Here is an 18,673-nt window from a genome sequence, read left to right as displayed (position 1 = left end):
AAAGAACACACACAAAAAAAGTAAAATTTTGTGAATTATTGTGAACAAAAATAACTAAAAAATTGAGGCAGGGAGAAATAGCAATTAATTAATTGAAGGAAACTATATAGGCCTCCCTTACTATCACAACCCATTGTACTCTCTTAAAAAAGTCAAACTTGAAAGCAGAATGTTCTGTATAAGATTAAGAACTTTCAAATCCTTGTTTTCATATAGGGTTGTCAGATTGTATCAAATTGCAAACCAAATGAAAATTCAATGACAGAACTTAAGAAAATCTAATCTTTCTTTCTAGTAGGCTTCCAGAATAAGATATTCCTTAAGAACATATGATGTGGGTATCTAAAACCCAACAGAACTTATTAATTCAGAATTTGGGGTGGGGAAAGAATCTGTCTAAATTATTAAAATTCTGACTTAGGAAATGTTTTTGAAAGAATCACATTTCTGTTACTTTTGAGTCATGCAATTACTCAAACTTAAATCCAGACCCTCTCCAAGAAAGTTATAAATTGCAAATTAGGAGAGGACCAAAAGCCAAAGGTACTGTTGACCTCTAAACAGACTATAGGAGAACTGCTAGGTTTGTAATGAAGAACAAAAATAAAGGCAATTATGAAAGATGAGATGGCAAAACAATTTTACATTTTAAAGTCATTATAGCAGTAGTAATACCTTCTAGCTATAAACCATGAGGAAGCCCAGTACTGAGGACAAAAAGGAAAAGGTGCTTTTAGAATTTTTTTTTCAACATTTATTTTAGAATCGGGGCTACATGTGCAGGTTTGTTACAAAGGTTTACTGCATGATGCTGAGGTTTGGAGTATGAATGACTCTGTCACTCAGGTAGTGAACATAGGACCCAATAGGTAGTTTTCTAGCCCTTGCCCACCTCCATCTCTCTCCTCTCCAGTCGTCTCAGTGTCTATTTTTGCCTCTTTATGTCCATGAGTACCCAATGTTTAGCTCCCACTTATAAGTGAGAACAAACAGTACTTGCTTTTCTGTTTCTGCATTAGTTCACTTAAGAAAATGGCCTCCAGCTCCATCCATGTTGCTACAAATGATTTCGTTCTTTTTGATGGCTGTGTAGTATTCCATGGTGTATATATACCACATTTTCTTTATCCAATCCACTGCTCATGGACACCTGGGTTGATTCCACGTTTGCTATTGTGAATAGTGATGCAATGAACGTATGGGTTCACATGTCCTTTTGGTAAAATGATTCATTTTCCTTTGGGTATATACTCAGTAATGAGATTGCTGCATCACATGGTAGGTTAACTTTTTTTTTGAGATGGAGTCTCGCTCTGTTGCCCCCAGGCTGGAGTGCAGTGACATGAGCTCAGCTCACCATAAGCTCCGCCTCCCAGGTTAACACCATTCTCCTGCCTCAGCCTCTCAAGTAGCTGGGACTACAGGCACCCACCGCCACGCCCGGCTTCTTTTTTTTTTTGTATTTTTAGTAGAGACGGGGTTTCACCGTGTTAGCCAGGATGGTCTCGATCTCCTGAACTCGTGATCTGCCCACCTTGGCCTCCTGGTTAATTTCTATTCACGCAATACTAGTGAGCCAGAGGCTTTTCTGAGCTGAACCAACAGGTTGGCAAAAGCTTTTAAAATGACAATGTGAGCAGCCTGGCTTATGTAAATTGACCAAAGTATCTAAAGGATATATGTTAAACAAGGTTTCCAAGAGAGAAATGTCAGAGACAAAAAAATACAGTAAGTTATCAAATTAGTTAAGGAAATACGAGGTGGCAGAAAGCCCATGGAACCTGCTTGTGCACAGAAGCTGAGGTGAACTTGAAGAATGAGGAAGGACACTGCTGAGTTAAGAGAGCCTTCATGAATTTACAAGTTAATAAAACAATGAATCAACTTTTGTCACCAAGGTAACAGTCCTGATGTAGAAATCCCAATGTCTATTTCTAAGAAAGGAAACTACAATATCAAGTTAACATCAAACATACTACACATTACTTAGCATTTTCCTCTGTATTTGGAGCTGGGTTCTTCTACCCCTATTTCTAAAAAGCTGAAAAAACAAATATTCTTCCAAGGATGTTAAGTTTCTTATAAAATAAACAGTGACTCAGCTGAGAGGTCAGAAAAGATTTCTGCAATAATGTAATTTGAAAAGATTTTATTTTGAACTTCTGCCTTGCAAGCTACAAACTCAAAATGGGATGTGATGTTTGCCATATTTGCTGTTTCAGCTGTGATTTACTTTTCCCCCAGCTTAAGTGGGCACAAATGGAGAAAGCAAACAAGTTAATGTTTTGTAAATATTTCAGTTCCGAAGCAAACTTATTTTTCACTTTTAGCAGTTAATTTGATGTGGCCATTTCTTCATTCATTCATCCATCCAATTCATTTGTTCAACAAATATTTATCGAGCATCTACTATGTGCCAGGCACTGATCTAGGTTCTACAATAACATTATCAGCAAGTACAATCACCATGAGATTTCCAGTATACTGATTAGACAGTAAGTGACTAAAGGACTACTTTCAATTGGGCAGATCTGAGAAGGCTATTCTGAGAGGTAACATTTAAGATAAAACCTGGGTAATAAAGAGCCAACCTTGGAAGATAGGGGAGAAAATCCAGGCAGAAAAAACAGGTAGTGAAAAGGCTAAGTCAGAAACGCACTTGACCTGTTCCAGAAATGGGAAGAAGGCTGTAATCTTTGACAATGAGTTAGGAAGTAGGTAGAGACTAGTGTGCAGGGCTTTGCAGGCTGAGTGAAGAGTTTGGTTTCATTCTAATTGCAGTGGAAGCTACTGAAGGATTTTAAGGAGGGCAGTGACATGATCGACTTACACTTTAAAGTGTGCCATAGTGAGTGTCTGCAGCCATCCAGCTGAAGGAGGCTGGGAAAGCATGCAATTCTAGTGCTGGGTCTCTTTTTCCATCATGACCACGGACCTTAAGTGGCCTTCAATCACATGTGGCAATCACACATATCCCTAGTCTATGAACTCTGCTTCTCTCCTAGACATATGTTCCAGATCACTTTCTCTCCTGAAACCTCCTCACATCTTCATTCCTCACTGATGGCCTTGCTTCTGACTTCACCGAGAAAATGGACATAATCAGGGGGAAACTTCCACCACCTTCCACATACACGACCACTCCTCCAGGGCCTATGTAGGAATGCAGTCCTTCCTATCAGAGCCCCCTTCACCCCCTCTCTCCTCTCTCCCTTCTCCGGCACATTCTCCAGCAATTCTGCCAGCTCACTGCTGCATCATCTGCATCTTTACCTACTCCTCATCAGCACAGAAACCTGCTGTGATTCTTTCTCCATCTTTTTTTTTTTTTTTTAAAAAAAAAAAAAACAAAGGTCTTTGGTGCCACTTTTCTCTCCAGCTTTTGCCCTATTTCTTGGGTACTATTTATAGCCAAGTTTTTCTAAAGCGTTGTCTATATTCGCTGTCATCACTTGTGCTTTCTGCTCTTCCCATTCTCACGAACCTGCTCCAATGAGACTGTTATGGCCACCCCGCTCCTGAAATTACTTTTTAACATCCCAATTACCTCCATGTTGGTTAACTCTGTGGTCAATTCTCACTCCTCATCTTAGACTATCCCCAGCATTTGACTGGAGATAGTGTGTTTGGCTGGGGATAGTCCTTCCTGAAACGCTTGCCTCACATCCTTCTGCGACCCGTCCCCTGGTTGTCTCTTACCTATGGGTATCTCTTCCTCTGCTTCCTCTGTTAAAGTTGGTGTGCCCTGGGGCTTAGTCTCCTGACCGCTTCTCTATCACCCTCACCGGCCAGTTGATCTCAGTCAATGTTACAGGGTTTTTTTGTTTGTTTTTTTGTTTTGAGACGGAGTCTTGCTCTGTTGCCCAGGTTGGAGTGCAATGGTGCCATCTCGGCTCAATGCAAGCTCCGCCTCCCAGGTTCACGCCATTCTCCTGCCTCAGCCTCCCGAGTAGCTGGGACTACAGGTGCCCGCCACCACACCTGGCTAATTTTTTTGTAGTTTTAGTAGAGATGGGGTTTCGCCATGTTAGCCAGGATGGTCTCGATCTCCTGACCTCGTGATCCGCCCACCTAGGCCTCCCAAAGTGCTGGGATTACAGGCATGAGCCACCGTGTCCAGCCAATTTTACAGTTTTTATCTCATTGATATGCCAGGGTCTGAAATTTATGTCTCTAGCTATCTCTCTAGAATTCAAGGCTTGTTTATTCAACTGCTTACTCTACATGTCTTTCCAAATGTCTAACAGATACCTAATACCTCGCACGCCCTAAATTGAACATGTGATGTTCTCAAACCTATTCCACTCACTGCCTTACCCACCTCAGTGGATGTCACTGTTATCCTACTACTTGCTCTGGCCACAAACTTTGGAGTCTTTCCTGACTCTTTCTCTCATACTCCACATTCAGTCTATCAGGAAGTTGTGTTGGCTCTTACGTCAAAATATATCCAGAGCCTGAACACCTTCATGGCTGCCCTGGTCTGAGTCACCATGATCTCCATCCTGAATTACTGCAATACCCACTTACTGGTCCCCATTTCTGCCTCTGTCCCCTCCCATCAGTTCTCTACACAGTGGCCAGAATGACCCCTTAAAATGCAATCAAGGTATTCTTTTGCTCCAATCCTCCAGTGGCTCTCTAGCAAGAGCAGAAGCCTTCCAATGCCCTTCCAGCCCTGCACAGCCTGCTAATCTCCCCTTCTTCTCTCACAGCCACACAGGCCAGAGGCTGCCTCCCAGACACATCAGGCATGCTCAAGGCTCCAGATCTTGGCACTTGTTTTCTCTGCCTCGAATTCTCTTCCCCTAGATATCCACCTGTCTTGCTGCTTCACCTCCATCAGACTTTTCCTGTCCCTCTATTTCAAATCCCAATTGTGTAGCCAACTCTGCACCCACTTTCCAATCCTTCAGTTTTAACCAAAGCAGAAACACTATATTTTACTTGGTCTACTGTCTATCTCTTCCTGCTATATTTAAATTCCATGAAGCCAGGGAATTTTGTATATTTTGTTCATTGTTGTTTCCCAACACTTGGAACAATTCCTTGGCATATAATCGAAGCTCAGCATTGAATAAATGAAAAAACGAATGAAACGGATACAAGAATAAGGTAATGAAGTAGTCAGGATGACACTGCAAGTTTTAGCTTGAGAAACTGGACAGATGGTGAGATGGGGAAGCCTGAGAGAGGACTAGGTTTCAGGGCTCAGGAGAGAATAGAGCTCGGATTTGGAGATATTGTGAGATGTCCATTAGACATCAAATAGACACATTAGTAGTAGGCAGTTGGGTATGTTAAGTCTGAAATTTGGAGACTCTAGGGGTTAGAGTCAAATGTGGGTGGCCATCAGCTTATAAGTGGTATTTAAGTCCTGAAGCCAGATAAGCTTATCTGGTCAGAGAACAGAGAGAGAAGGGACTAGGCCCAGTTTTGTGCCAACCTTAGAGACCAAGCAAAGAAGAGAGTGTTAAAAGGGACTGAAAAGAAGCCAACAGTGAGGCTGGAGGAAAGCCAGAAGTGTTGTAGGAAGGTGGGACTGGAGAGGCCAAGCACAAAGACAGATGTAACCACAGGCTCAGTGGAATGAGAGGACAGAAGTCGACTGATTTGGTTGGAGGACAAAATGGAAGTGAAGTGCAAGAAGCAACAGTTCACTCCTTGCATCAATTTTGCTGTGAAGGGGAACAGAAAAGCAGGATGGTCATGCCCTAGACTCATTTCCAATCACTGCTTCATTCACAAGCATTCCACTCACCCTCTAACCACTCATCTCTCCAGCCCACTTCCTCAAGTACTGGTACTTCAACAAGTCTTCAGCCCCACCACAACCTGGGGGCCCATGCTCTCCCTTCCTTCCTTACCCTGCTTCCTACTTTCCATGGCCCACCACCAAGGCCACTTCTTTGCATCTCCCCTTCTACCTTTACCCTCCTCTCTCTCCCTCCATCACTCAGGCAAACCTTAACTCTGACCAAGTCAACTCTTACTTTATTTTATCCCTGCATTCAAGGAGCTAAACCTGGCTGAATCAAACACACGACTATGCTCATCAGCCTTGTTTTAACCTTATGAATATAAATCTCAAGTAGCTTTTGAGGAATGCCCTGCAATATACACATTTCCCTGGTGAGTTGACGTTCCTACTTTCGAAGATGATTACTTCACACCAATACTTTTCCGAAGCCTCCAGGACCCCCTCCCACTTCTTCACTCTAATTAATTTTGCTTTTTAGTTCACTGAGAAAATAAATTGAGACCACCTTGTCCTCCTGCCACAAGATCTTCCACCTACATCTATGCCCACACACACTGCCTTGTTGCAAAGGCCAATGCTTCCATTTGTACACTGACTGCATCAACTTCCCCCTCCTATGGGATTATCATCACACACACACGCACAAAGCTGCAGTATTTCCCATCCTGAAAAAATACCTTCCTCAGATTTCCCTCCAGATACCAACCGTTTCCCTGCCCCAACTTCTCAGGTCTCTGGGATTCTCTGCAGGAGTTCCCTCCCTAACTTCACTCCATTTTCTGATCATCACTGCTTTAGAGAGATGCCACCTGTATAATACAGCCTGTCCTCTCCCACCCAACTAAATCCTTTTTTCTCCTTCCCTGTTTATTCCTCATTTGCACTTTTACTACTTCAACTTATAAGCTTGTCTCCCCTCTAAAATCTAAGTAAGCTCCTTAAAAACAGGAGTCTTTATCTACTCAACCCATACTACCTACATATTGTGGCCACTCAAATCACTGGTTAAATTACAGAAAAAGGTATTTGAAAAAGGAGGTTCAAAGGCAGCTCTTCATTTTTAGTAAAGGTAAAATACAGTAGCATCTTTTTATGCTGATGGGAAGAATACTGTAGAAAAATTTGTTAATGCAGGAGTGAGGGATAATGTGGAAGATACAAGAGATATAAACATAGGCACATTGCTGGAGTTTGAGAAATGGAAAAAAATAAGGTCTGGGATGAAACCTCCACTGGTTCTCTGTATGTAATACTATCCTTGGAATCCTTCCCCACAGAGCTGACTGCTGGGATTGTATTCTGAGAAGACACCATTACCCCTTGCATGAGATTGACCAAAGTCTGTGGCATACTGAATTTCATGATGCAGCAGGATTCCTAATAAAAATGTGTATTTATTTTGCATAGCTAAAACATTAAAGCCCCAGGGTGGTTTAAAAAATAATAGCCTACACATTTTTTTTCATGTAAACTAAGAATGACATTTTCATTAGTGCCTCTTTCTCTTTCAGGAACTATGTGAAAAACAACATTTGTTTTATGAGTCATCACCAAGAAGAATTAGTGCCAAAACAGCCTCAAAAAAGAAAACCCCAGGAGTGTAACAAGCTGCGTGGTAGGGGCCAATCCAGGCAGCTTTCTCCAGAGACCTAATGGCCTCAACACCTTCTGAACGTGGATAGCGCCAGAACATTTAGGAGGGTGTCTTTGGACCAATGCATAGTTGCGACTCCTGTGCTTTCTTTTCAGTGTCATGGAACTAGTTTTAAAGAGACACTCTGAAATGATAAAGACAGCCTTTAATCCCCCTCTTCCCCAAAAGGAACCTCAAAAGGTAGATGAGGTACAAGGTCCTAAGTGATCTCTTTCTTATTCTAAGCAGGGTATCAGGTTAAAAAAAAAAGTTACTGGCTGGTTTAATACTTTCTACCTTCTTCACAGAGCAGCCTTTGAATAGACTATGTCCTAGTGAAGACATCAACCTCTGCCTTAAGCTATGTATGTACGGAGGCCAGTCACAGCTTTATTATTCAGACACAGAAGTGGTCTGGACATGAGGGTACAGTTTTTGCCTGCCAAGACACTACTTGCACTGGATCTTACACAAAAAAGAACCAGAACACACAGTGTAGACAACTGCCCATATATTCTATCTAGATTAGGAGAGGGTCCTGGCTAGGATTTTAGTGGTAATTCCTAGTTACATTCAACAAGTATAAAGATTATAGAGCTTATTTTATGAACTATAAACTACAATTTAATGCAAAATATCATCTTATGAATTTCATGTTAATATTATGAAATATTAAAATAATTCCGCAATAGTTGAGAAAAATGAGCATTTTTTTCCATTTTTAAAAAATGCATAGAAAAGACAATTTTAAAATCCTGGGACCATATTTATTTAGAAGTAGCTGTTAGTAAAACATTAGAAAAGGAGTCAGGTCATTAGGTTATTTATCCAAATCTATAAGCAATTAGGTTGACGTTATTAAGTCAAGCCTAGAAAAGCTGCCTCCTTGTAAGGCTTTCATGACAATGTATAGTAATCCACAGTGTCCTGCAATTCTTCACACTCCTCAGGAATATCACTACCTCAGGTTACGGTACACAGGCTATAATTGATGATGACCTTCAGATAACTGAAGACACAATAAATGACATTCAGACATCAGGACAATTCCCTCATGTTCTTTTCTATGATGGCCACCTGTACCAGCAACGTGGGTTTCACCCACACAATGATGAACTGTTCTCTACTTCTCCAGTTTATTTTAAAGACTTGGTAAGAGGTCTTACTAATAAAATTTGGGTATGACAGAAAATCCACAATCAATTCTTGAACCAAATAACATATTAAATTACTAATATTGTAAGTGATGGAAGACACACAAAAAACTTAAAAGCACGAACAACCTAACTTGAAAAAGAATTTTAAAATATGATTAACCTGAAGAAAAGAGAATCCTAAGAGCCAAAGCTCCTTTTTATTTAGCTTGGAATTTTCCTATTGGTTCCTAACAAACTGTCCCAATGTCATATAAGGAAACATGATCTACTACATTCCTTTATAACAATGTGGAGAGACTATAAACTTATGTAAGTAGTAAAACTATATCAGAGACTCAGGAGACTGACTAAAAGGCCTGGATCTGCAGTGTATTATCTGTATAAAAATTGGCAGGGGGAAGCTAAAAGGAAAGGAGATTTGAGATCTCAATTCTATCATGGTGTATTTCATACGCAAATCAGAACATGCATTGTCTTTTGTTTTTGGAAAGAGAAGGGAAGCGTGTTCTGCCCCATGTTTCCTTCCGTGTTTATAGTTCAAACACTATATATACTTCAGGTATTTTTTGTTTAGCCCTTCATTATAAATGGGCAGGAAATTGTTTATCAACCTAGCCAGTTTATTACTAGTGACCTTGACTTCAGTATCTTGAGCATTCTTTTATATTTTTCTTTTATTATCCTGAGTCTGTAACTAAACAATTTTGTCTTCAAATTTTTATCCAATATCCATTGCACCACACCAAATTAAGCTTTTTGATTTTCAAAAATAAAAAGGGGGAAATACTTACAACTTGTACATATATATTCAGTTTTTATTTATTAAAAAAATTTACAGTACTTATGGAGAGCCCGCAGAAGACATCAGAGCACTCACTTCTTCCCATCTTTGTTAAGGTTAGCGAATTACCCATGGAGACTGTTAGGTGAGGCTCACTCGGCAGCCCTGAAAACAAACCCGGTCACACTGTCTTTACCCTCTCCCTTCAGATAAAGCACTTCGATTAGCTATTGATCTGCCCAGTTTTCAAGTCATGCAAATACTAAAAAGGTTACATCATCTGGATATGTACCTTGGCTATATAAGCATGTTTTCCCCCTATTCTATGTTTCTTTTTTTGGTGAACATTGCAAAACAGGAGGTGACTTATTACTGTTAATTAAAACTAAATGAAAAATGTCAAGTCTTTAAAACAGTGAGCTTGTAACTCTTTCATGTAATTTTATTCTCTATGAGTTTGGCTATCCTACTGAATCTTAAAGGAAATAAACACTTTAAAAAAAAAGGAAAAATAAAAGTCTAAAAATCACAATGAAATGTTTCACAAGAAGGAAAAATGTAAGTTAGCCTTTGCTTTCCACTTTGGAATAAGAAGCAGGTTAGGGAAGGCATTGAGAAGAAAAAAGATAAAAACTATGTGTTGTTCAGTGCAGTGCCTAAGCTAAGTTTTCAAGATTTTATAATACAGTAAGGAAAATGTACTATATATGGAGGTTAGGATGTTGCAATTTTTCCACAAAGGTTTAAAAACATTTTGGAAATACGAGTTTTTGTGGAACATTGTGTTGGAATATTGTCTCCATTAAGTTTCTCCTGAGAAGCTAATTGGACTCTCCACTCAGCTTTATTTCTAGGTATAATCACTGTTGGTTACACTAAACTCCTAAACCTAAATGACAGGGCACAACTACAGCTTGATCCTGTATTACCACATCAGGGCTCCTGGGTGAGCCAGAGACACTGTTTCATAAATGCGTATTTATTATAACTTTAAGAGTAGCAATCTCATATACTGAATAGTCACTCTTTAACTCCATTAAATAAGATACAGCAAGGGGAAGGACAGTATCGCACAAAATGGCTTTCAAATTCAAGTGGGGCTATTTGACAATTACATTGTGGCACAGAGGCAGCTTATGGGCACTTCTTGTTAAAACATCTCCATGTTACCAACTTCTGACAAGACTCTTAGTGTAGGCTTGGGCACCAACCCAAGATTAAAGTCAAGAACCTCAATCACTTCTCTACAACTACAGGTGTTGAGTCTTTCCAGAAAAACAAAGGTCCAAATGAGGCACCATTCATCACAGCTTCTTTCTCATTTCCATCTAGTGGGTAAGAGGTTTCTCTTCTTAAAACTACAATTTCTTAACCTTTACAAGTTATTTAACATTTTCTATCATATTAAATTAGCAACATAAAACATTATCCTTTATCTATAAACTTCTAGTCTGGTTCCCTAGAGTTTATATACACGTTTTTATTTCTAATCTGCAAGAAAAAAAATTCCTATTTGTTATTTGGTAACAGAGCATTAAAAGATACTATACACATGTGGCGCATATATATATATACACCCACACACACAAAATACACTTCAAAAAGAAGCCAACACACTTTAGCTGAAGTCTTAAGCTTGCATAGATTTTAAAAAAAAGAAGTATGAATACAATTTTTGTTAAAATAGAAAATGGGGAATAAAAGTTATAGAATGGATATGAAGAGAGATCTTTTCCAAACTTTTATTTGTGCACATTCAATTGAAAAAGATAACTTTTACAGGTTCTTTGGTGCCCATATTCAGCATACAAAAATGTAAAAGACTATTCACAAATAAAACACATTAGCTCAAAATGGAAAAAAATTACAATGACAACAATAAAACAATCTAAGGTAGTGCACACTGTGACAGCTCTGCTTATGGGGACATGAGAATTACTGCGAAAATAAATAGAATGTCCTTTTGTAAAAGCAGCAATGTCATGTCTTGTAAACTTCCTTTTATATTACAGCAAGGTTTGGAATAAAATCCAAAGGGACTGGAGCTTACACTGTAGCCGTGAATGAATAAAAGAGTCTATTTCCTCAATTACTGTTGGTCCAGTTTTCCTTTTGAGTCCAATGTGCAGCAGGTTTAAAAGGTGCTCAGTTAGAGATTCTAACCAATTAAGTGGTGAATGATAAAATTTCTTTCCTGCTTTCAAACACAAATGGGTAAATCTGTTCCACAGCAGTAGCAACAGCCTTTACATTGGGCCCTGTAATAAACACAATGGAGGAAGGAGTGAGAAGAGTTGGAAAAGGGAGCACTAGGAAAAACTGATTTTCCAGAATTAAAAATATTCAAGTGGTATAGAATATCAAGTTAACTGTTAAAAAAAAAAAAACTACACATACAATTATACACATAGCCATAATAAGTAAAAATAATACAGATTTTGTTCTGGGCAATTAAAGGACATATGAAACACAAAATGAGGTTATTCACTTTGTTTTAGGGCACCAGACTGAAAAAAAAACTGCATACAAACTATCATGGACTAATATAAAAAGCACTGTAATATAATACATACATGAAAGGAAGGAGTAACAAATGGGACTAGATAACAGCTATCCTTTAAATCACTATCAGCTGGCTTCTGGTTAGGCTACAACAGAGGCTCAGGAACATGGAGGAACACAGCAGAGTGAAACAAAGCTGCTACCAAAATGTTGGGAAACCAGAATGCTGTTTCAAAATATATGGTTTAAAAATCCCCACAGATTTACCACCACTGGGTATCCACATATTTATTACCAATCTGGTCATTTCACCCTCAGAGCTTATACAAGTCAATAGAAAACAAAAAAAGCACAAGGCTACGAGGTGACCATGCATTATGCTAATTCTTGAACAACTTTATAAAAATGTAATCTTTCATTTAAATTGCTAAAAAGAAACATAAAAAAGACAATGAAAACTATTCTCATAAAATGTTGAATAAAAATGGCTTCACCAATACACACTTACCTCTTTTGAAAGACCCAGGAAACTAACAAATCCACCCACTGTAAACTCTCTGAAAGTCTTAACCACATCCTATCTTGGTCAGGTCCTTCCTGACTCACTTTACCCCCACTCTGCTATGCTTTGCTCATGGGAACCAATTCAGTAGCATTTCATAGGATATTCCTGATCTAAGTAAATAATGCATACTGCTTAACCAGGTCAGTTATCTCCAGTTTGTTATTGTTTTGTTTAATATCTAGTAACTCAGTAAATACAGAGTTTTACATATGCATTGTTTTATTATATACTTAGTAGAGATTGATCAATAGGCTTTGGGGCTTCTCAGACATCCAGGCTCCAAAGTGTAGAAACAGAGAGCTGAAAGAAGGGAACAAACAGACTCGTCTCCTATCATCCCATATTTAAGATGCAGGTGGGATCTTGGGAATACGTTTTGAAAGTCCCCAAGGAAGATGGAAAAACCCATGGGATGAGTCAAAACTAAAGTTTATTTGTTGAGAGACTAAATTATTTTCCTCTACGGATTGAAGAAAGAAAAAACAAAGCTCAAGGACATTAAAGACATTTTCTTTAATTCTTTTTTGCCTAAGGTTGGGCCTGACTCCCAAGCAATGCCTCTGTACAATTTATAATCATAGTACCATTAAAATGTCACACAGCATGCTAATGCTACCCTTTGACATGAATGCTTAGTTTTCTGAAACCACCCTTTCTCCAAATAAAGATTCAAAAGATATAGCAAGACAAACATAACAAACAGGTACCAATGATATTTAATATTTTGCTTATGTAAAACCTCTGTGAAATTTATAAAATGAGTTTCTCATGAGAATTTTAAATGTAAGATATCATGAATTTACAAAAAAAAATCATACTATGGATACATATACCAGAATATATATATATAGATATATATATATTTTTTTGAGACAGTCTCACTCTGTTGCCAGTCTGGAGTGCAGTGGTGTGATCTCGGCTCACTGCAACCTCCGCCTCCCGAGTTCAAATGATTCTCTTGCCTTAGCCTCCCGAGTAGCTGGGACTACAGGCGTTCACCACCACGCCCAGCTAATGTTTTGTATTTTTAGTAGAGACGGGGTTTCACCATGTTGGCCAGGATGGTCTTGATCTCTTGACCTTGTGAGAAGCCCGCCTCAGCCTTCCAAAGTGCTGGGCTTACAGGCATGAACCAATGCACCTGGCCCACCAGAATATTTTTAAAGCTCCACACTGGAAACTACTCAAATGCCCAATATGAATGAATGATCTACATACAACTACATAGAGTATAATATAGATGAAACTCACTAAGATAATGCTGAGTGAAAAAAGACACAAAATAGTATGTGTAACATTTATAAATAGTACAAAAGTAGGTAAAATGCATCTAGTGTTAAAAGTCGGGAGACCCGTTCCTCTTAAAGGGCAGAAGTGACTGAAAGGAACAAATCACACATTATTTCTATCTTGGTATGAGCATCTTGTATCATTCAATCCATAATTGACAAGTTTGGTTTTGATATCATAGAATACCTGTTACTGTGATACTTCCTGTCGAAAAAATCTGTAATGTAGCTCTTAGAGATTTTATCCGATAGCACACAGCAGGATGAAGTTCAGGTTCGTAACTACACAAAATAAGCCACAATTAATATAAATATTTATACCCTGACTAGTAATTTCAAATTTGGTAATTTCTCAAGATAAATTGCTTCAAAGACTTACCTGGCATGAGGTCTATTGTTCTTTGTGAATTCTGGCAAACGGATTTCAAATGGCATGTTACACACTGCCAGAACGTTAACAACCTTAAAATCTGTAAATATTACCTTTAGGAGAGAAGTAAAACTCAATGAATTTATTTTGAAACAAACAAAAAATCTGCTCATCATGGCAATCCTTAAAAACAAGAGGAAACAAGATAAAACAGAAACATTTTAAGTGTATGTTTAGTACTGTAAGTTGTGTAGCATGGAAAGCTTTAATTCAGTTTTTTAAAAAGCTCAAAAACTCCATTAAAAAAATTAAAACCTGAGGTATCTGCATGATCAAAACAGTATGGGTCTTTCTAATCATACGTTTAATTTTTTAGTACTTTAAGTGAAATATTTAAAACTACTGAGAAAGGAGACAGAATAGTGAGGGAAAAAGTTTAAGTCCAGGTCATCCTGCTAGAGTAAAAATGGAAAAGATGTCACTTTAAAGTCAGTAAATACAGAGTATACACTGGGCTCCAAAAGTCAGATGTTTTTCTCATATGCAATAAGGCAAAATGACATTTCTGTGAGATTAGCTAGATGTTCATTTTCTTTCTGGGGATAGAGTGATAAAGTTGTTTCTAACTAATTGGGATTTCTCTCAACACTTCTAATGTTACACTAAGAAAAGAAGTTCCAAGGCTGAAAATAATGCTGTTAACATTAATAACTTTGGCCACTCCTACCAACATCTTCAACGTTTCATCTCATTATCTTTTCAAATATTCCTCCTAAAACCACAATTTTGGGTGAGCGAACTATCCTTCAACTCAGCCTTGCACACAGCAGTTGCGCAAAGCCAGGAAACTGCAGTGGCAGCACTCTCAAATCACAGTACAACTCAAGACTCTCTCTACCGCCACCCTCCTCAAGCACCAACCCCCACTCCCCATCAGCCGTTCAGTCTCTTCCTATCACCCTCTACTTCAGAGAGACTGAGTCATCAGAGGGAAAGGTAACTTCCTATCCCCACTTCTACAAACTTGTCTCAATCCCAAACAGCCTTGCCCTCATCTTCAGGGACCATTCTCATCTTTATCTTTCATTTATTCATCATTTGCAAGTGACCTAGCAAGTCCATAATATGTAATCATTTTATTCAAAGGTATACCTCTATCAAGTTATAGTGATGAGGCTGACATGCCAGTGACAGTCACGTTACAAGTGTGAGAGCCTGCCAGCTGGTGTGTCCATGTCAACGGCCTCTGCCATTCTCTATTCACCATTCTGACCTGGCATTCTTGAGATGAACAAAAACCATTTTGTTTGTGTACGTCAGAGGTGAAAACACTTAAAAGAGTTGAAAAGGCAATTAACTTGTGAGGAAACAAGTCTCTTTATGGGAAAGGAGTTAGGGAAAAAGCTAGGATCCTTTACAAATATCCACATAGCCAAATTTTGCTGCTAATTTTCACACTGAAGGGCAGTATTAAAAAACCTAGAAAAAGTTTAATCATAAGAATAGTACGCATAGTGATTTCTTGAGTCTATTACAATTCTATAAAAATAAATCCTTGAATATTTGTAGTTTAGATACTGTTTGAAAACGTTACCTGAAAACCTAGTTTCTGCAGACTGCGGGCTAAGCGTCTGGCACCAAATTTAGCTTCTTCTTCACTACGGTTTTAAGGAAAGAAAAAGATTATCAGTTACATAGGAAATAAATTTTATACTGAGGAACATAACAAACTTTACATATGATTTTGCTGTTAAGTCTAGGAAAATGTCCTTTCCACGAGGGAAAAAGTAAAAAATAAAAATAAAAAACCCAAGTAGCATTTACCTTGTTGCTCCAGTGCAAATAATTTTTCCTGAGGACCAAATTGTAGCTGTAATTCTGGGTTTTCTAAGCTTCATTAATACTTTCTAAGGGGGGAAAAAAATCTGATTACCTCATAAGCATTATTTTTCACATAAGGTTCTGTTCTATATAGTCATATTAATGTCCAAATACTACTCTCCAAGCTTATCCAAGACTGTAATAACTGCTCTCCAAATCAACCATTCTGAAATCAAGTACAATACTGAACACAAAGAACATATTAATCCAAAAAGACATTTGATTAATTAAAAATACAAGGTGTGTAGAAATCTCTCACTCTATATACTTGAAATCAATGTACTCCAAGTATATAAACAATTCAACTCTCATTCCGCCCCAGTCACATAACTGGAACTTGCATGGTTCCTCACACACACCAAATCTGTTCATGCCTCATAAGCTTTGCAGTAGCTGTTGCTTTCATTTGGAATATTATCCCCTCAATATTCTCACTTCATTCAGGTCTCTTACCAGATGTCAGCTCCTGAAGAGAGGCCTTCCCTAATCATTTCCCTGAAACACCCATCCCTTCATCGCTTTCTAATTCCTAATTCTGCTTTCTGCTGCTTCATGGTACCCATCACTACTTTATATTGCATCCTAGAGTTGAGATGCTTATTACATTCTCAAGTTCAACATCGGCATCTTGAATAAAGGAGAAATGTTGGAGCTGGAGATGTAATTAGAAATTCATTTAAAGCTATGGGTTACAATGAAATAACTACAGAGTTTGTATAAATAGGTCAAGGACTAAGCTCCAAGAAAATATGCAAATTCAAATTTTCATTCCAACTTTTCATTAATGGAAATATTTGTTAGATGCTCATTCTATGTAAGAAAGACATAAATGCTCATTGACTAACATATAAATGAATCAGATGTTTCTGCTTAAAATTTTTGTTACATTTTGTGTTCTTCATTCTCTGTCATATGCCATATTATCAAACTAGAAAGCTATTAAATCTGGGCAGACTCAAAATTTACCAAAGATCAAGATAAAATTTGAACTAAAATACATTATAAAATTTCATATACAAGTGACTGAGAAACACTTGGCTGAGTTTATCCTACATTTAATTGTCTCTCACCACCACCAGCTTGTCTATCAACTCAGATTTTTCAATTAACCTGCCTTAAAAAAACTACTTCCTTTCCATATGTCATGCTGAAGTACCAAAGCAGTGTTAGGCATATTCCTCTCTAAACTTTTGAGCAAACATATTTATTACTTTTCTAAAGGAAAGATGGGATTGCTGACAAACTTGAAAATCTTTGTGAGTCAATGAAATTTTTAGTTGAATTTAATTCATCTTTACTTAGTTTCTAGTACTAAGAATTAATGGCGGCCAGGCACGGTGGCTCATGCCTATAATCCCAGCACTTTGGAAGGCTGAGGTGGGTAGATCACGAGGTCAAGAGATTGAGACCATCCTGGCCAACACGGTGAAACCCCGTTTCTACTAAAAATACAAAAATTAGCTGAGTGTGGTGGTGTGCACCTGTAATCCCAGCTACTCAGGAGGCTGAGACAGGAGATTTGCTTGAACCTGGGAGGCAGAGGTTGCAGTGAGCTGTGATCGTGCCACTGCATTGCACTCCAGCCTGGCGAAAGAGTGAGACTCCGTCTCACAAAAAAAAAAAAAAAAAAAAAGATTTAATGGCAATTTACATAGGTATCCTGGCATCTAATTTTTAAAGCTAAATAGAGCCTTGAGATACATTCTTATTGTTAATTTTCATAACAAATGTATAAAATACATATTCATCTCATCAATCTTTGGTTTATAATGACATCCAATGTCTTTTATAATGTTAATCTCAAAACACTAAGGTTTTATTATTACTTATTAATATTCAGGCTTTAAAATATTACAGGTTTAACGAAAACTAAAATTTAAGATGTCCAGGTTAAGATATAAATCATATTATTTTCAGCAGTTTGTTATGAAAGAAAACCATCTACCTTTGTTAAAGAATATGACAATTAAAATATTATAAAAATTATATATTAAGGCATCATTCAAATATAATTATATTTGAATAGGTACATGTGTGAATATAAAGGTCCCTTTCTTCAGTTAAAATAAATTGACAGAACAATAAAATGTCTCTGTAACCAATGAGTTCTTTGCTGATTCAGGTACCGGCACTCTATGTACAAAAGCTTGCACCTCCATGAGAGGAGGGATTGCTTTTACAGGGCTCACTTCTGTATCCAGGACAACCAGCACATGGTAAGGTGCTCATAAACTATCTGTAGAATGAATACATTTTAGTATCAGTCATAGAACTATAAAATTAGGCTATGTAGTACAAATACGAAAACTCAGATACTTACTCCAACATCACGTTTATAAATTACATTTGCTCCTTCCAAAGCAATCTTCCTTAAGTTTAAATGACATCTTGTTCTAAAAACACAGACTACATTTGTAATTAGAATGTCCAATGCAACATCACTGTCTGCATCCATTGGGGTGGTTTTAAAATTTAGCTTTCCACCACGAAGATCACATCCTGAGAAATAAAACAAAATAAAGTCACTAAACTTAAATGTTCTGTTAATTCACTTTTCACAAACAATTTTGAAATTGAAATGCAAAAAATGAATCTATATTATTTATTTTTCAAATGTTACTAGAATCAAATCATGTCCCTGGCCAGGCACAGTGGCTCACGTCTGTAATCCCAGCACTTTGGGAGGCCAAGGTGGTTGGATCATCTGAGGTCAGGAGTTCGAAACCAGACTGGC

General features: G+C 37.9%; 2 protein-coding genes across 3 annotated transcripts in view; one reads left to right on the top strand and one right to left on the bottom strand.

Moving 5' to 3' along the window:
• The window catches only part of SLC2A12 (solute carrier family 2 member 12), a 63,992-nt gene extending 54,143 nt beyond the window's left edge, over positions 1 to 9,849 (top strand). Inside the window, exon 5 of the mRNA XM_024248706.3 lies at positions 7,273 to 9,849. Within this exon, the coding sequence (XP_024104474.1) occupies positions 7,273 to 7,414 (142 nt within the window). The 3' untranslated portion in view covers positions 7,415 to 9,849. The remainder of the gene's footprint in view (positions 1 to 7,272) is intronic.
• Positions 9,349 to 18,673, bottom strand: part of TBPL1 (TATA-box binding protein like 1) — a 37,552-nt gene continuing 28,227 nt past the window's right edge. The window contains 6 exon segments of one of the 2 annotated variants that reach the window (NM_001132795.1): positions 9,349 to 11,590; positions 13,876 to 13,970; positions 14,068 to 14,171; positions 15,653 to 15,716; positions 15,883 to 15,965; positions 18,260 to 18,438. In NM_001132795.1, the coding sequence (NP_001126267.1) occupies positions 11,499 to 11,590; positions 13,876 to 13,970; positions 14,068 to 14,171; positions 15,653 to 15,716; positions 15,883 to 15,965; positions 18,260 to 18,394 (573 nt within the window). In that variant the 5' untranslated portion in view covers positions 18,395 to 18,438 and the 3' untranslated portion in view covers positions 9,349 to 11,498. 2 annotated transcript variants of the gene reach the window in all.

This window comes from Pongo abelii, chromosome 5 (genome assembly GCF_028885655.2).
Source record: "Pongo abelii isolate AG06213 chromosome 5, NHGRI_mPonAbe1-v2.0_pri, whole genome shotgun sequence".
Taxonomy (NCBI): domain Eukaryota; kingdom Metazoa; phylum Chordata; class Mammalia; order Primates; family Hominidae; genus Pongo; species Pongo abelii.
The sequence above is the reverse complement of the archived record's forward strand: the minus strand, read 5'-3'. Positions and strand labels throughout refer to the sequence as shown.